Source organism: Schistocerca piceifrons, chromosome X (assembly GCF_021461385.2).
Source record: "Schistocerca piceifrons isolate TAMUIC-IGC-003096 chromosome X, iqSchPice1.1, whole genome shotgun sequence".
NCBI classification, from domain to species: domain Eukaryota; kingdom Metazoa; phylum Arthropoda; class Insecta; order Orthoptera; family Acrididae; genus Schistocerca; species Schistocerca piceifrons.
In genome coordinates, this window is record NC_060149.1 from 401,363,350 (window position 1) to 401,382,420 (window position 19,071).

Here is a 19,071-nt window from a genome sequence, read left to right on the forward strand (position 1 = left end):
TCCAAGAGCAGCTGTAATTCCTCCTTGTTGGATTGAAGGCCATGGACATTCCATTCAAGGAGAACCATGACGGGGAAAGTGGAGGAGGGAAAAAAATCAAGGTGGTGTCACTCAGCAGCTGCCAAGTAACCGCCTTCAAAGACTCACTTCCAAAGGGTGCAGAGGTTCGACGATCCTGCTCCATGAGATCTACAGAGGCATCAGGATTCTCTCTGCCAGTCTGTGGAGTCCAGGGCAGAAAAACGGCTGGCTGCACACACCGGCGACATGGAGGTCAGCCGGGTGAGGGTATCACGTGGTGACACCATTGAACAAGATCTCTGAGTTAGTGAATAAGAAGACTGTTTGCCTTTGACTGACTTCTTGGAGCCTTTCTGGTTGGCAGGGCAGTAGTCAGATGTCTGTTGGCTGGAGGGACGTAAAAAGTCTCCATGGGTGTATTCCTTCTGGCCTGCCGGTTGTGTAGCAGGTGACTTTACATTGTCAGGCAGAAGTTTTTTGGCTTGTTGCACAGCTGGAGGAGGAGGAGGAGGAGGAGGAGGAGACGGGAATGGGAATGTTACCGTGACACTGGACGATTTTTAAACTGTGCTGCTGTATTTGAGGTCACATGTCTGTGTGGCCATGTCCTTTTTGGAGTGAGATGTAGCAAGACAGTACTGTAAGTGCCAAATGGTAGAACACTGTTTCTGACTAGCCAACAACTTGCAAGCGACAGGGTAAGGCACTTTTTCTTCACCTGGATCTCCTGGAAGGCCCGATCATCGAGATACAAGGGACAAGGAGGCTGCATGGTCACCATTGCAAACTGATACAGTGGGGACGAGGAGGCGGACAATGCCCTTGTGAGCATCCGTACCAGATGTTATACATCTGGCCGGGTGTCAACAGGACATTCGAGTGTGGTTGTAATGCTGAAACTGGTAACAGCACATAGGGTTTGGAATGTACATTTGGACTGTGATAACTTCATTACCTGTTTTGATCTTGGACAGAAGTACCACTCTATCAAAAGTGAGACGAGGAGAAAGAGAGAGAGAGAGAGAGAGAGAGAGAGAGAGAGAGAGAGAGAGAGAGAGCCCCGATGGACTGTAATGACACCCTAATCAGAGCGGTATGCTTGGATTTCTGCCTCGGTCAGACCATCGAGCAGCCTTGTGTAAATACAACCACATGATGAATTCAGCATTGGATGGGCCTCAGCAAAGCTGCAAGCAGTTGGGCTTGAATCAGAAGTAGTCTCAAAAGCAAACTGCCATTGCATAAATGAGAGCAGCATTTCACAGGGCTGGCAATTACAACACCTTTCTGAATAATAAACAGGTTTACCATAGCAAAGGACTGACTACCTTCAATACTTGAAACCATGAGGAATCATGGTGCACCTGAGAGGGTCTTTGAATCGTGAACCTCATTCCGTTTACATTTAACAGACAGACTATGAGGATGATGATTGGCTCATTGCGAGAAAACCCCCATGATTGAAAGTGCCTCCAATGAGCACTCCTTCCAACTGGGGGTCCCCACTCGCAGGGGGCTGCACCCGAGTTACATGATTTTTCACACCTCAGGTCACATCTCCCGAACACATGACTGAGGATCAATTGGCAGTCTGGGAAGCCAACGGCTCAGGGGATCACCCCTCCCTGCACCTGGCCTGTACCAGGGGATACATGCAAACCCTACCTGTGTTGACCCAGGGCTGGGAATTACGCACTACCCGATCAGCAAGATGATATATACATGCAGCATGGAAGGGGAAAGACACTGCAAAGGCTGGGGCCCCATGGTAGCCAAGAACGAACCCGCCAAAGTGTGGGGAGCCCCCGGGGACAAGCAAGGTCATTATTATACAACATAAACTGCAAGGGTCCCAACACACTTCCTAAAGCACACTCAAAGTCACTTCTACATCTGATGAAGACACTCTATCCAAGATAACATGCTGTGTCCTCCCTAACAAAAGGTCCTCCATCCAGTCACAAATTTCACTTGACACACCATATGATTGAACTTTTGATAACAGGCGTAGGTGGATACTGAGTCAAATGCCTTTTGGAAATCAAAGCCATTCATGATTGAAGGACTAGTAAAGAAGAACTGAAAAAAATGATGAAGACTAAATGTGCAAATACAGGACTGAATACAAAATGGCCAAAACTAGAAGATGACATACTGAAAGGGATTCAAGGACACCGTCAAAATTGCACTGGAATAAAAAAACGATTCGAATACGTGCTTGTAAGCTAGTGCTACAGTGGAACTTAACAGATTTTAAGGGTGGAGTTTGTTGGTGTTATTAGTTTATGAAGTATCAAAACCAAACCCAAAACTTCTCTGTAAATGCTACAAGAGTATGAAGAGGAAATATTATCTTTCAATCGCTTTATTATTTAACACCGAAAGAAAACCTGTGTGGTACCAAGCCAAACAGCGACTAAGGACAAAACTCCTCGGACATTTGATGTGCCGAGTAACAGAACTGTTGCCATGAAAGGTGCTAAAAAAACAACTATAAAAACAAGTGGACACGAAAAAATGCACTACACTGTTGTCATTTCATGTTGTACTGGCAGTACTAAACGTAATCCAATGATTAGCAAGTGCAAAACATGCCAAAACCTTCTTAAATACTGCCAACTGTTGTCATTCACGTAAATGCCAAGGGTTGGACAGATGAGGCTGGTATGAAACTATGGATTAAGAGAGTGTGGGAGAAAAGGAAAAGTGCTTTATTGAAGAAGAAATCATCTTTTGCTAGATTAGTTTAGTAGTCATTTGAAAATTCTGTGAAAGAGAAATTGAAACAGGTAAACAGAGAGCTTCCTCTTATTCCAGGAGGACTTACTTCACAATTTCCACCTCTTGATGTCACGATTAATAAACCATTTAAGGTGTATATGAGAGAGGAATGGAACAAACTGATGAAACCCAGCATGAATTCATGTCTAAGGGAAATTTAAAATTATCTACAATCAAACAAGTGTGTCAGTGGATAAAACAACAGTGATCTAGAGTGAGAAGAAATATTATTGTTAAATCTTTCAAGAAGTGCAACATACGTAATGCTCTCAATGGCAGTGAAGACCATCTTATATATGAAGATGACAATGAAGAGGGTGACGAAAAACGAGAAGCAGAAAATTCAGGTGATGATTTCCTAGGATTCTGAAGGTCAGTTCAGTTTTATACTGAAAATTTTTTTAGGCTGGCTTTACAATCTAATAATAAAAATGATAAAGTTACATTTTTAAAAAATTGGTTAAAAATTAAGGTGTGTCTTACAGCCTGTAAAATGAGATATTTGTTCTATGAAAATAAGAAAGCATGTAGCCATACACAAAAACCAATTCTATTTGTGTATCCTGAAAATTAACTCGTTCCACATAAATTCAATAGAAATCACAGTAGTGATGCATAGAATATGAGATGCACTTCTAATAAATCACTAACATTATATCTAAAAACAAAGATGACGTGACTTACCAAATGAAAGCGCTGGCAGGTTGATAGACACACAAACAAACACACAAAATTCAAGCTTTCGCAACCAGCGGTTGCTTCATCAGGAAAGAGGGAAGGAGAGGGAAAGACGGAAGGATGTAGGTTTTAAGGGAGAGGGTAAGGAGCCATTCCAATCCCGGGAGTGGAAAGACTTACCTTAGGGGGAAAAAAAGGACGGGTATACACTCGCGCGCCCCCCCCCCCCCCCCCCCCCCCCCCCCCCCCCACACACACACACACACACACACACACACACACACATATTCTATTATTACAGACTTTCCTTGCCTTCATGCACAAATGAAATGAACTTAATTTCTGCCTCTAGCCTCTTTAAGAAGAGCAGTTTTATCATGATTTGCTCAGTTTTTTTCTGACAATGTGTGTGTGTGTGTGTGTGTGTGTGTGTGTGTGTGTGTGTGTGTGTGTGTGTGTGTGGCTTCTAATATTCTGGTTGAGAATTTCACTCAACAAAGCATTACAGAAGATGCAACAATCTCAGTAAAGATATGTAACAACAGTCGAAGGGCACTCTCAGGTGTGACAGGAAGCATCCACTTATCATTAACATAGCAGCCACTACTAGTCTGTTTTAAGGTGTTCACTTTCACCTTCTGAGTACACAAATACAGCACATAAGGAATTGCAGGGACTAATTTTGCAAATTACCTCTAAAGCAGACACAGAAATAGGATACTGGGGGCTACTTATGTAAAATATGCCAAATAACACGCTTACTTATTAACACTTAATCCTTTTGGTGTCAAATATGACCAATTAGTCACAAAGTTTATGAAAAGGGCCACTAACTACCTAATTTTGTTATGCTATCCACATGTCCTGTGAATGCTTTTTTTATCTTAGTTTCTAAAATTTAGGATGTGTAATCACTATAGCTACACTTATTTGTTGCATATTTTTCCTGTGGTTATTTCCAGAGATCATATTTAAAAATTACATGGTAGTTGCTTAAAATCTGTCATTTCTATTAAGCACAGTATATAGTTTATTAATTTAAAATATGCACATTAAATATATGTCAATTTATAAACTCACATCAAAATTTTAATGTTTCTATCTAGGAAAGATCTCTGGAGTAGTTGCAGTTGAAGAAAGTGTCCCTAAACTTAATAGCTCAAATTATATTTCAAATTTTATAGTATCTCCAATTTAATGTTAAACTTAATGAAAGTTTTAACCCTTCAGCTTTAGGGTAAGGTAATGAGTGTACCATCATGCTAACAAAATTAAATATACATTTTTAACTTACCAGTTACTTTACACCCAAAACTTTTTTTACTGCATCGACAACATCTTTCGACTGTGGTAGAGCATGTTCTTCTAACGTCTTACAGTATGGCATAGGTGTATCAACTCCAGTTACACGGATTACTGGAGAATCCAGATGATAAAAGGCTTCACCTAGAGCAAAAATCATTAAACTGTTGTATTACACTATTGTGAATCTGAGATACAATGAGTAATTTGAGTGTCTTATTACATCACATCCTATACATCATGATTCACATAATCAGGTTCATGCCAAGACTGATGCAACCACAAACTCTGTAAGCCATATAATGAAGTCAGTATGGTAATTCTGCAAAGTACATAGGAGTAAGCACTGATAGGGTACAGACCAATTCCTCAGCACTCAGGGTCCCATACAACTACTTTAACAACAACAGTTTTTGTGTAAATATGTACTGCATATTCATGTTTTCTGACTTGTTGAACATCATCAAGGGTCTCCTCACAATGAATCTATGGAATGAGCAGTACATGAAATGTAATCTCATTGAACACAATGCTGGCAGCAATACTGCACAGAACAATGGTTACAGCAATTAGTGTAAAACTAATGGCAGGCCTGGCTGCTGCCTCAAACACACTACTGTACCATCAAAAATACAGGAATGCAGGGTTATTACTCTCGAAGAGGTATCACAATCAGCACAGAGATCTCATTGTGGCTGAACACTTTGTTGCCACTTATATGAACAACCAACAAACTTACTGATTTCACTTAAGTAACACTCTTAATGGTTCAGCAAATAATATTGTAATTTAAAGGGTGAATATTTTATTCTGGAATTACACGTCCTTTTTTATTCAATCAACATATTCATACAAAGTCTAATTTCTGGAATGTCTACAAACTTACAATTTATTTTTCTTCAAGCGAGAGAAAGTCTGGAAACAATCAGCTAAAGAAAGGGACTGTTTATACTACAGGCAGTGCTACTCACTATATAAAAATGACCTGGAACAATAAAAGTATGATGCAGAGAATATCAAAGCTTTCATACTCAATGGTATATAAAGATTTTTTTTCATTATGTTCAGAGCTTAATCATCTGTGAATTTACTGTTTGGCAGTTACTTCCTACAACTGATGTTTTGTTATAATTAAATATTCATTCCTGTGCCAATTTTTGGTTTCCCTGTAATGTAGATTTTTGCAATATGAGAAAAGCATAGGAAAGAGTCAACTTTTCTTCAGTTTTTAAGAATGTAATGAAAATGTCACTATTCATTTAATTGACTAACTGCTTCTTTGCATCTAAAGTTTTATCTCCTGTGGCTTCTTCTTTTTGTTGGTTCTTCCACAGTCTGTTCCAAATAGTAAGCCTGACTTGAGAGGAGACCAATGCTGTTTAAGGTTAGGAAGATCAACTGTGGATCTAAAATTTGCAGTTAGGAAATTATAGTGATGCCATTATGAATATGAAAGTGATTCAGATCAAAGGCTTCCTCAGACACAAAGAAAGCATGCAACAGCATATGCACGTGCAAAATCTGGGAGCAAGAGAGAGAGTATGAAAACAATTTGCAAAGTTAGAATTATGTACAAAGCTACCTTAGCTGGGTGAAAGTAAGAATGGTCGTAATTACATGGTTTGAACTGAAAAATGATCTGAGACAAGACTGTGCCATCTCAGTGCTCCTTATTGTAGCCATGGGTAGTGTAGCTCAGAGTGCGACATAAAAGTTGGTAGAAAATATAAAAAATAAGACACTGTAATTTGCAATAACATTCATGATGAAACAGTGAGACAGATCCACGAACAGCTAGTTGCATAATAAGAAATAGTTGCCCATTATAGAATGAGATTCTTGGGAAAACAGATTGAAGTGGAAATAGTGTAAAGCAAGAACAGACTTGAGTAACCATTTTTGTTCAGAGAAGGAGATGCTGCAAAAAGCAGAGTGCTTGAAGTACATAGATAGGAAGAACTTTTCATAACACAAGAAGCCTAATTTAAAACAAAAAATTGTACCAAAATGAGAGAAAAATTTGTACAAGACCATGTTCCCATGTTAATTTATGGTGCAGAAACACTGGCAGTGCCCAGAAAGGGATAAAATTAGAATACAAGTCTGCCTAATGAAATTCTCCAGGAGTAGAACTGGAGTGGCACAACTATGAGTTCAAGTCTTGGTCCGGCACACAGTTTTAATCTGCCAGAAAGTTTGAAAATTATTGTTCTGCACATGACATCACCAATGAAGCATGTGGCTGTAGCAGCAAGGAAGCTACTGTTATTGTGTGTGTGTGTGTGTGTGTGTGTGTGTGTGTGTGTGTGTGTGTGTGTGTGAGAGAGAGAGAGAGAGAGAGAGAGAGAGAGAGAGAACGTTTGGGGGGGGGGGGGGGGGGGGAGGGGGGAGGAGTTCTGTTTCATTTCTTCATGTGCATGCTGTCACTAGTTGCCTGTCTTACAACAGGAAGAAAAAACAAACTGGAATTACCTTCAGTTCCCCAGGGACATACAGCTTCAATGAGTGCGGGCAGGAAAATGTTACCAAGAAGGCCATATTTATGTCTCAAATGCTAGTTTTTGTTCATGGCATTTTAAATCAGACCATTACATGTGGGATTTGTGAGCCAAGGTGCTGAATACACCTGCCAGAAAAGTTCTGAAACCAGATGCTGTAAATGGAAACTGAAGGTCCATCAGTCCACACGTTAACTGACGTACCCAACCTAGAAAATGAAGAATTGTGTCAGGAATTGTGTGAAAGTAATGGAGCATTTAAAAAGAACTCTGAACTGTGAGCAGTGATGTAAAAGAAAGAACGACACTTGTGAGAGAAATTGAGGCCTTTCACCCCCCCCCCCCACACACACACACACACAAAAGGAGAGTCAATTAGCTGCAAATAATGTAGTATATAGTAAAGTAAAGGATGTTTTGAAGATCTTTTCTCTGAAACTCAAATCAGCTGTTTGCTATTTGGAAAGAAGCAAGCGAAGTGGGAAAGAGGGACACACACACACACACACACACACACACACACACACACACACACACACACACAGCAGTGACAATTCACACTCTCTAGGAAGAGCTACACCTTTTTAACGCTTTGATTGCTCTGGACATGTTAATGTGTGTTGCTGCTACTGTCCCCCAGTGCTCTGGACATGTCTACATGTGCCCTTGACATTAACATGTGAGGCACTTAGCAGTCAGGTAGAGAGTCTAAGCAGTTTCCCAGTGCAGGTACCAGTATAGGGCGACGACAAAGCCATGCTTTCCACGGAATGTAGCAAGCATACTTTTAGCAATCAATTGATTAAAGAACAAACTCAATTTTCCACTCCCTGGAATTTAACTTCAACTGATGTGTGGCATTTGGTGAAGTGGAAGATTGTGTTATTGGCCTCCATAATAATGTGCACGTTGTCATGGTTTGTGGACTTACCTCAGGATGGAAACAGCTGGTATTTTATGACTTTGATATTCAGAGGACTGTGGTGTTGCTAAACTCAATAGTTACCCCTCTTCATAATATGGGTTACAGTGTTGGTGCAGTTATTTCTGATCTTGGCCCAAAAAAAAAAAAAAAAATCAATGTGTATGGAACAAACTGTACACTAATCATGAGATGTATTCACAGCTGTGGATATATACAACCTTCAGCTGTATAATGAAATTACGATATTGAAAATTTGTGCTGAACCGAAACTCAAACCAAAATTTCCCGCCTGCCGCAAGCTATCGCCTTAACCAGTTTGGCTATCTCAGCATGCTTCATGGCCAGACCCAAATTTCCATATGTCGTCATTCATGTGCCTACGATCTGCACTCTTACATTCATCATGTATGTTTCCTTACAGGGGAGACACTGCAATTGGAAGTCACTTGCTACTGACACAAAGATACGATATTGTAGCAAATGCATGTCAGAAGAAATGGGCACCAAGAAAATTTGGGCTGGATTGGGACTAACACAGATTTCCAGTTTACTGTGGTAAATATTTGGCAAGCAACTTTCAATCAAAATGTCTCCTCTGTACAGCAATATACATAATGAATGCACGAGTGCAGGTTGTAGACATACTGACGACATATGGAAGTTTGGGTCTGGCCACGATTGCTCGGATAGCTGAAATGGTTAAGGTGACTGCTCATGACAAGTGATAAATCTGGGTTTGAGTCCCAGTCTGGCACAAATTTTCAATGTCATCACTCCATTATACAGCTGAAGTTTGTCCATATTCGAAAACATGAATATAATTCACATATGTCATAATGGCTGTAGTCACCGCAGTGCCTGTTGCTTCAGACATGAATGCACTGTAACATTGCATATTGATTGTGGGTATTTTCAGATGTGCCTCATTTTAACAAAGTACTCCACAACCACTTCCTTGACAAAAGCATAAAGCTTTCTGATAGGGAAGTAATTACCGAAGCACCAATCAATGAATTGCAATCATTAGATAACACAGAAATTAAAATGTGCCCAAAACTGTCACTATTTCATGTCAGTGTTAAAGGTAAGGACCGCCAAAGAGTATATCTAGCCTTGCAACTTTTTTCAAATACAACTACTCAGGCAATTCAATATCTGTAGAAAAAAAACACACGCAAAATTCTTTCAGTTTGTTAGTGACTCATTTGACATCCTGAATTCTCATACAATAGTCAACAAAAAGGTATTAATGAGCACTTATGGAAATAATGAGCAACTCAAAAAAAAATTTGCGCGTTCATAACAGAAAGCAACTATTGTAATTCCAGAAAGTACTGTTAACAGCAATTAATTCTTTATTTGGCCTTCATTCTGGCCTCCTGTCTCTTGGCATTAAGTATATTTTCAAAGGACAGCTGAATCAAGATTGTCTCCAAAATGTGTTTTCACAGATCAGAAGCATTGGGTTTTTTTTTATCAACATCATCCTCCAAAAGAAGTGAAAAATCACCTATATGTTTTGCTTCTGAGATAGAACGCCCATGACATTCCATTGTTGAGCATTTTCTCTGTGGGACTGGAAGATGACCAACAACAGTTCCTCTCACTGAGTTTGCTTCATGGAATATTGCCTGAAGCAATGGCCATTCTAGATGAGGAAGCAGAGATACACAATATAAATTTCAGTTGTCAGCCTGCTGCACTGTCTGCAGTGACATATCTTGGATGCTCTGCAGAAGGATTCAGATATCTAGCAAGTTACATAGCACATCATGCTGCACAATACACTGTGAACATCATCATCGAAAGAATTACTTTGTTGCCCTCCAACGTTCCTCTCAGAATACGCACGGATAGAATTTCTATCATGAGGTGGTTTAATAGTGCTGCCTGACAAGTGGCTGTGACCAATCTCAGAATTTGAGGTCACATTCTACGAGGCCAATGGAATTGACATGTAGTAAAAAAAAGTCTAAGAGATTAGCCAACATGATTTCGCAGAAATATACTCATGTGGTGCAGGAGGTAATTAAAACAGTCTTATGGATCCTAATTTTTATTAAGAGTACACTACCTCAATATGAAACTGAAGACAGAGGAAGCAGTAGTATCAAAGAGATGGAAACCTCATCAGTAGAACTGTTCAGCAGTCAGAGCAATCTAACGAGGTAACCACCATAAACGATGCACATATAGTAAATTTTGTGTGTGAAGTAGCCTTGTTTGTGACAGTGCAATACAGCTTTATGCCCTTCCCTTGCAATTCCGCTTCCCTGCTGATGTAATTCCAACAGCAACCTGTTTCACTTCAGGCCCAACCTTTACAGAATAGCCTTGGTCAAACCTATGTATGCCCTCATATCAGTCTACAACATGGAGTTGTTCAAAATAGGGCACAGCGAAACAGGAAAACAAAAAGGACCACAAATAAGTGCATGCTCTGGCTGCATAAAATGACCATCCACTATAGGCCAGAATTTTTCTATTCCCACTCATGTTGGCTCAGTTCTTTCCACCCGAGTGGCTTGAATGATCATCTTCAGGACAAGATAGTTGGTTCTATGATCCTTAATTTGTTATTTTGTACCTCTAGTGCCAGTCTTTCCCCAGTTAGGCCCAAAATATCACTTAGCACACACCTGGAAGTGGCAAGTTACGTACTTAGCCTTTACTGTATTTTCTTAGTATTGTAGGTTGGCAGGTCTGTGGAGAATCCCAATTCAGTTTTACAATGAGTACTCTACAATGGCACTGGCCCCTTGCTTAGCTTGCATTTATCGCAATTTTCTTGCCCAGCGCAAAGTTCCAAGTGAATCGGAAAAAGTGCATGTGACTCCTGTATATAAGAAGGGTAAAAGAATGGACCCGCAAAATTACAGACCAATATCCTTAACATTAGTTTGCTGCAGAACTGCTGAACATATTCTCAGCCTGAATACAATAAATTTCCTTGAGACGGAAAAGCTTCTGTCCACATATCAGCACAGTTTTAGAAGGCATCCTACATGCGAAACTCAGGTTGCCCTTTTCTGACATGACATCCTGAAAAACATGGATGGAGAGCAACAGGTAGAGTCCATATTCCTAGATTTCCAAAAAGCATTTGACTCTGTGCCCCATTGCAGACTTAAAAATGGTATGAGCTTACAAGATAGGTTCCGAGATATATGAGTGGCTCGAAGGCTTCTGAAGTAATAGTACCCAGTATGTTGTCCTTTAAGGGGAGTATTCATCAGAAACAAGGATATCATCGGGAGTGCCCCAGAGAAGTTAATGCAGATAAGTAGAAAAAAACAAACCCATAATCTGTTAATACAGCATTAGTAAATTAGTAACGTGCAGCTTGACACAGTCACATCAATTAAATGTCTAGGCATGTCATTGCAAAGCAATATGAAATGGAATGAGCATGTAATGATAGTAGTAGGGATGTCAAATGGTGAAATTCGTTTTATTAGGAGAATTTTAGGAAAGTGTGGTTCATCATTAAGGACACTAGTGGGACCCATCCTTGAGTACTGCTAGAGTGTTTGGAATTCACACGAGACTGGATTGAAGGAAGACATTAAAGCAACTTTGATCCAGGCTGCTAGATTTGTTACCAGTACGTTCAAACTACATGCTAGTATTACAGAGATGCTTCGAGAACTCAAATGGGAAAACCTGGAGGGAAGGTGATTTTTTTTGCAGATGAGGGGGATTACCACTGAGAAAATTTAGCGTGCTGGCATCTTGAGCTGACAGCAGAATGATTCCACTGCTGTCAATGTACATTTCACATAAGGACTGCAAAGATAAGGGAAATTAGGACTCATACAGAGGCATACAGACAGTCATTTTTCCCTTGTTCTATTTGCAACTGGAACAAGAAAGGACTTGACTCCGCCACACACCATATGGTGGCTTGTAGAGTATGTTTGTGGATATAGATGACCTTCCTTCTGTGACAGTGTGTGCAAAATGTGCCATTTTTTTGACCAGTGAATTCTTCACATGCCTCTTTGGTCACTGTGTCAGCTTCATGGTGCCCTGGTATTCAGCAGAATGAGCCTGCCTTCGCAAGTAATTCTAGATGGAGAAGGGTGTCCCAAATGCTGTAGATAAATTTTTCTGGCTGGTGCACATTTGCGTAAGCCATTCAGGAAACCTGAGAGGACAAGGTACTTAGTTCCACAATTCATCCTAATTGGTTTCAGTGCCCTAAAGATAACATGTCACCATCAAGAACTGTAAATTCAGTTAAGCAGCACAACTCCAAGGCTCTACTGAGAAAAATGAGTGAATATCCAGAAGACAAATTCCATTTTTAGACTTGTCAGTGTATTAAAATCACAGTTATCATTTACAACAAATATTCAAGACTCATCTCAGTCTTGTTAATGGAAGACATTTTATTTGCTATACCTAGACTGATGAGTTATTACTTTGTTCAGACTACAGCTGCTTCCTCTTCTCGGAGGCATGAACCAACACTTGATAGGCAGTCGAAAAACTGTTCGACACAGTGGTACCAATTGCACTTTATACAAACGTCAAATCACATCAGCCTAATCAGTACTCTGCTCTGGTAGGCACACCGGAGCATGTGGACAGATGCTTTATGAAGGGACAAATCACAGGATGTGATGCGATACTCAGAGTTGCATATTCTGACTTCAAAAATTGTATTTATTCAGCAAAGGCATATTACTTAACTATATGTGAAACCACAGCATTCAATCAGCATTCACAGCAGGTACCTTGTCACCAGAGCCACAAGGTTCCTTCCCCCAAAGCTGCATTCAAGTGGACTTCGTATGTCAGAGGCCATTAGCCACTCCTTCCAACCCTCTAGCTCCCTACTTATTTTAATCCTGTCACATAATATCCCACACTGTCAAACAAAATTTTGGACTTTTCCTTCTGAGAATGTGGTTTTAGATATTATTTGCTATTTATTATATTTAATAATTGACTTTCAAAACATAATTTATGGTACACCACTGTGTATCGATGAGACCTCTATACTATAAACATATAAGGTTTATAAACATACAAGATTTCTACAGACTGCTCATACAATATGTCTTCTATGGCAACTATGCTCAAACTAAATTTTGTCACAGTGAAAAATAGTGAGAAATTCAACTTGCATCCCAGCAGAAATGAGATGTTGCAGCCTCTAAAGCGGGCATTACACGACGATCCACCATGAACGGTACTAGTCTAGTGTGACAGCCAGCTAACAGTAGAATGGGTGAAACTATGAAAATTAGCAGACAAATTATCCATGCGCCAGAATAGACAGCAGTTCTAAACTGCCGTCTATCCATGCATGTGCACTAGGTACTGATAATTCGCACATGTGCAGAAGGGGGGTACCTCAGTGATTTCTGCTTGTTATTTGCTTATTATTTGGCGTTTGATTACTTCGTATTATAGAGGTGAAATGGCGCAAAGAGGCGTTAAGCGTCTAATTCCAGCATACAGTAAGGAAAGGTGTCTTTATGACCCACTGTACCATATTACGGTATGTTGGCAATCTTTTCTTTCTGAGTAATATGCGTAAAACATTACACGGCGATTTTCGATTTGTATCGTAATGCCTCAGCTTACGAAAGTTCATGTTTGATCTGATTACATCTCTTGCTTTATTTCAGCATGCCAGAAAGGAGAAACTGGCCGTTATGGTGAGAAAGTCCATGAAGTTTCGCCCAGTGCAACAGACGAGGACTGCAAAACTCTGAGTAGCATTCCATTTTCCAAACTTGAAAAAATAACACATGTGCACCTTTAAGTACTGGTCCTTTAAAGTGTTGCAAATTGCACAGTACATAGATCCACAACAACTTTTGAAGTTGTGGGCTGTGCTACTCTGTGGCTAAAAGCCGAACTCTTCAAAAGATTTCTTAGTCCCCAGGAAACGGAATGTTACAACCAGCCCGAAACATAACAGGACATGTACTGGTATATTATCAGTGATATAGGTTGGTAAGATAACAAAACATGTATTTATATGATTTAATTCTTCCTTTCGAGAAGGTGAGATAGCCTCCCTTATGACTGTCACACTTGCTAATTCCATCCTGTATCATAGACAGCAGCTTCTCGAAAAAGGCCATGTCCATCCTCACAAAGTTCCGAAATTGTGGCAGGTCTTCGGGCCTCAGTTCTTTCGAAAGCAATATAATCCCCAGCCTTTGTTCCTTCTTTTCAGCCAGGGTCGAACTCAACAACATCTGGCTTTTCGTTTTTGTCGTCGTTCTGCCATAATCCGAAGATTTACTGTCACTGTTAGGGCAATAGCTCCAAAAACAAGTGGGTCCTCCATGTGTAAAATGTAAATTTAGATATACATATACCTTTGCAACCAAGTGTCATAATATGAAACTAACTGTTGAGTCTGCAATTCAGAACAGTTGTAGCCTAGATAATAGAATAACAATTACTTAATAAATAATGATAAAAACAATTTCTTATTAAATAGGAACCTTGATCTCACATAAATAATTTGAATGAATGACGTTCCATTAAGTCATATGGTCACCCTTGTATTTCGTGTGGTAGAATGAACGACTTGACAAGAGATCAGACAGTTCTATTTGCATTTTGCACTTTATTACCGTCTACTGCGCATGTGGACCAGGTATATCCTGCGTGGATGGTGTAATAGGTCTACATGAACCACCTCGTAGTTACAGATGTGCATGCTTAGGGCACTGGTGCAGCACAGGCATATGGTTTATGCGCATAGTGTAATAGGGGCTTAATGGGTCCTTCCTTTAGAAACTTGTACACACCACTTTGCTCTAAAACTGGCTTTGCTACCTTTTTGTATTTATATAAATTGTGTAAGTGAGGCAGGTTTGAGAATCAGAAAGTGAAAGGAGTAAAACTTACTTTCCATAATCCTGGCAGAGATTTCAGAACCAATTCCACATTGGGGCCATCCTTGTTCAACACTAATAAGATGGTTAGTTTTAACTACCGATTTGACAATGGTTTCTTCATCGAGAGGGCGCAATGACCGCAGATTTATTACTTCTGCTTCTATTCCTTCACCAGCAAGTTGCGATGCTGCATGCAGGCACAACTCGACTGCCTTAGAGTGTGCAACTATAGTCACATGCTTTCCTGAAATAGAAAATACAGTTAGATTCACCAAAAATTAGCTTTCCCAAGTAAGACAGATGAAAAATAACATAAAATATAAACCTCTAAAAAACAGACTGTGGCAATACAATAAACCTGGTACATCAAACTGAGTTATTAAATTTGTTAAACTGTAATGGCCCATCGACCACAGTTTCAACAGAAACTATTTGGCTATCCTTTCGATATGACTAACAGGAAACATATAGCAGGACCACTGAACCAGCATTTAAATTATCACTTTCCTCATTGAGAGTTTGATGTGTCGCTGTACTCAGTGGCTCTGAGGAGATGAAACAAAGAATCAAATATGAGAAGCCGATAAATGGAAGAATTCATTACAGATGGACCATTGTTTCAAATTATACAAGAATTGGGGAATGAATCTGGTGATGTCTCATGGAAGGATCACCTCAGCATAAATTATGGGAATCATTAAAAAAAACCCTGAATAAGGATGGACCAATCTGAATTTGAAACCCGTTTCTCCTGGATATGAGCCAGTGTAAACAGTTCGGATATTATCATCAGTAAAAGGTGAACAAGAAAGTGGAAGAAAGAGAAAGATGGTGGCAAAATATGTAAAATGGAAATGAGCAGATCAACTGATATAGCAGGCACAGGAAATGGTAAAGGGAAACTGACAATAGTGTAAAATCATGGACTAGCAAAGAGTTCACAGCTGCAAAATGTGCAGAAACCTAACAACAATTGTTAAGGTAAAAAGGTGACAGCATATTTTGCCAGATGCCTTGAAAATTTACAGTTTGTTACTAACACATAATCTCTTCTGTCTATGTCCTAATGACAACAGTACATAATGTTGGTAAGTATTCCAGACACTTTCAGGACTTTTCTATTACCATGAACACAGCTCCTCTTAATGAGTAAAACCATTGTTGTTTGACTTATATTCATAAACAAGCAAAATGTATAAAATACTGAAAAGTGTATATCATCGGTTTCAGCAGTGTAAATTTTAAGTGCTTAAATTTAGACGAGAGTTTTTTTGCTCTAATGAGTTGACAAATAATTGAGTTCATAAGTAAAAGCTGCTCTTTATAATGCAAGTTTGTTTGTTTGTTTACTTCCTTACTTTATTTGTATACTTTATTAATGAAAAATTAAATTTGCAAATTGCACGTCTTGTAACCCCACTACATGTATTGATGTAAGACATGGAATTATTGACAAGTGTCATTACTTCTATGTTTGGTGGTGATGCTGCTGACAAGAACACAGCACCTCTGGCTTACTAGCCGATGAGCAGCTAGCCAGCTGATTTCAGCCCGAGTGGTCACAAGCTCGCCTTCATTCTCTGTGAGTCAGCTGATGCTGTTCCAATTGAACCAATGCAATGTTAACACACACTACTGGGCCGTGAAGTGGGCTATTCTACACTTGTAGAACTGTACTACACCTATCTGCTGCATTATTAGAGTGAAGTTACACTTCAGCACCTATGGTCTGGTATACTTATTCAGTCCAGGGAACTAATTAACCATTATGGTGGTTCCCACTGTGGTGTCACCGCCAGACACCACACTTGCTAGGTTGTAGCTTTTAAATCGGCCGCGGTCCATTAGTATACGTCGGACCCGCGTGTCGCCACTGTCAGTGATTGCAGACCGAGCGCCACCACACGGCAGGTCTAGAGAGACTTACTAGCACTCGCCCCAGTTGTACAGCCGACTTAGCCAGAGATGGATCACTGACAACTACGCTCTCATTTGCCGAGACGATAGTTAGCATAGCCTTCAGCTACGTCATTTGCTATGACCTAGCAAGGCGCCATAGCATTTGATATTATTTTATATTGTGGTTATAACATGTACCGTCAAGAGAGATGTTCTACAATTGTGGATTAAAGTTAAGTATTACATCAACTACGTACTTTATTTGCTACTATTAATTCCTTTAACTGTTCCAGACCTCACGCCAATCTGCGTGAGCTTAACGCGTGCCTTTCGGCTTCCTCTCATTGTGACTTGGCAACGTGCACAATAATTATTTGTGCAAGTTCTTTAATTTTCTTGCGGCTGAGGACTATTTTTTTTTTTTTTTTTTTTTGAACTTAGTGACTTTTGTATCACATTGCAATGGACTTATGCATGACTAATAAATAACTGTTGCCACAGAAGCACGAGTTACAAAACTGGCAACAAGGCGGTTATTTTCATATTTGTGCTGCGCGTCGAAACCTTCCGTAAAGTTTTGGTATTTTTCAACTTGTGCCTCTTTGGTGGAATCACTTTGCCAGAGAGGCTTGTGGTGTGAATGTGATCTGCAAGGTGGTGTGTGATTGGCAGCGATGGGAGTCTTGAGTTAGCAGGTGGCGAGCAGGCCTCTGTGCTGGGAGCAGCCCACGTATGTGCTGGAACACGATGTGGCCGCACCTGGAGTGATAGTGTGGCCTGGTTGTTGTTGAGAGCCGTTGTTTGGAAAACTGTAATTTGGAAAGGAACTCCCTTTTACATGCAAGAGTGCTTCGGTCGCACAATACTGGTGTTGCCTGAAGCAGATCGGCAGTTAAAGCAATGGTTAGAGGTCTGCATGGCCATCACTATACTGTCACTGCGCCCTGGTCGCATTTACACATTAGTACTGGATAACTCCACATGAAGCTGAGTAACTTTATTATTGAGTACTTGCCCATCTGTGTGTTTTAGTTGCTCATCTTGCAAATTTGTAATTGAGTCTCTCCTTGTGGGGCACCATTAGTTCCAATATTTTGTGACTGGTCATTTGTTTGTGTTAACTGTTCATGTTACAAGGTTCTCATTAAGTGTGCCCTGGTGGTGGCAATTATTTTGTATACATGTGTGGTAACTGATTTATTTTTCAGGTCTTATTATGCCAATTTAATAATGTGTGTAATGTATTGCCAGGAAGTGTGCCCAATACTGACATGTGAAATAAAATAAGATTACAGCTCTGTAAACTCATGGTGGTAGCAGTGGATGAATTATAATGCCAAATCTGTTCCTGAGTTAAGTAATTACCTTTTGTAATTGAATAGTTCATGTGTCTCAATTTGGCACTCATCTGAAGGAGTTTTGAAACTAAACTTGTTTTGAAAGTGTTCGGTACTCCTGTACATCAAATGAGCAAATTTTAAATTGTGGCATGAGAAAGACTAGTGTGTGCAAAACTTGTGATAAGGTGGTCCCACTGTAATTTGTTGTTGTGTATTTCAAGTGCTTTTGCCAAATTCGATTAATGTGAATTTTGTTTTTAGGTAAGAATTGCTGTCAGTTTGTTGTTATAAATTTGTTAAAGGGTTACTACATGCATTTTTATGATACCATTGGGGATTTTAAATTTTTTATTGCAAGTAGTTATCAAGCTTGAGTTGAAAATTTTAATTGATGTTACAATTGCTGTGGGCTCAAATTTGACACTACTGTATTGCCAGTATTTTACTCCTGATATTGAATCCGTGTCAGTATCATCAATTAAGAGTAAGCCTTGAAATGGTTACTCTTTAAATGAGGAAAAAATTAAAAGGGGTACGACAATATGTTTTTTTAATAACTGTGTGTTATGAAATTTGTTTTAAAGGATGTCTGAATTAATCTTAGCCCAGCCCCTTACCACTCCTTCATAGCTCCTACCATACCAGTGTTAACGCACAACTGTCAAGTAAAGCTTTTGATGAGCTCAATGCTTCAACAGTCACAAGTATTGCCAGCTATTTCAACCTCTTGACTGTCTCATGATGTACAGAAAGACTGG

At 39.7% G+C, this 19,071-nt stretch overlaps 1 protein-coding gene across 1 annotated transcript in view; it reads right to left on the reverse strand.

Annotated features, from left to right (window-relative positions):
* The window catches only part of LOC124721447 (pyruvate dehydrogenase E1 component subunit beta, mitochondrial), an 85,164-nt gene that overhangs the window by 13,008 nt on the left and 53,085 nt on the right, over positions 1-19,071 (reverse strand). The window contains exons 7-8 of the mRNA XM_047246428.1: positions 15,085-15,318; positions 4,775-4,926 (exon numbers count right to left, since the gene is read on the reverse strand). Of these exons, the coding sequence (XP_047102384.1) occupies positions 4,778-4,926; positions 15,085-15,318 (383 nt within the window). The 3' untranslated portion in view covers positions 4,775-4,777. The remainder of the gene's footprint in view (positions 1-4,774; positions 4,927-15,084; positions 15,319-19,071) is intronic.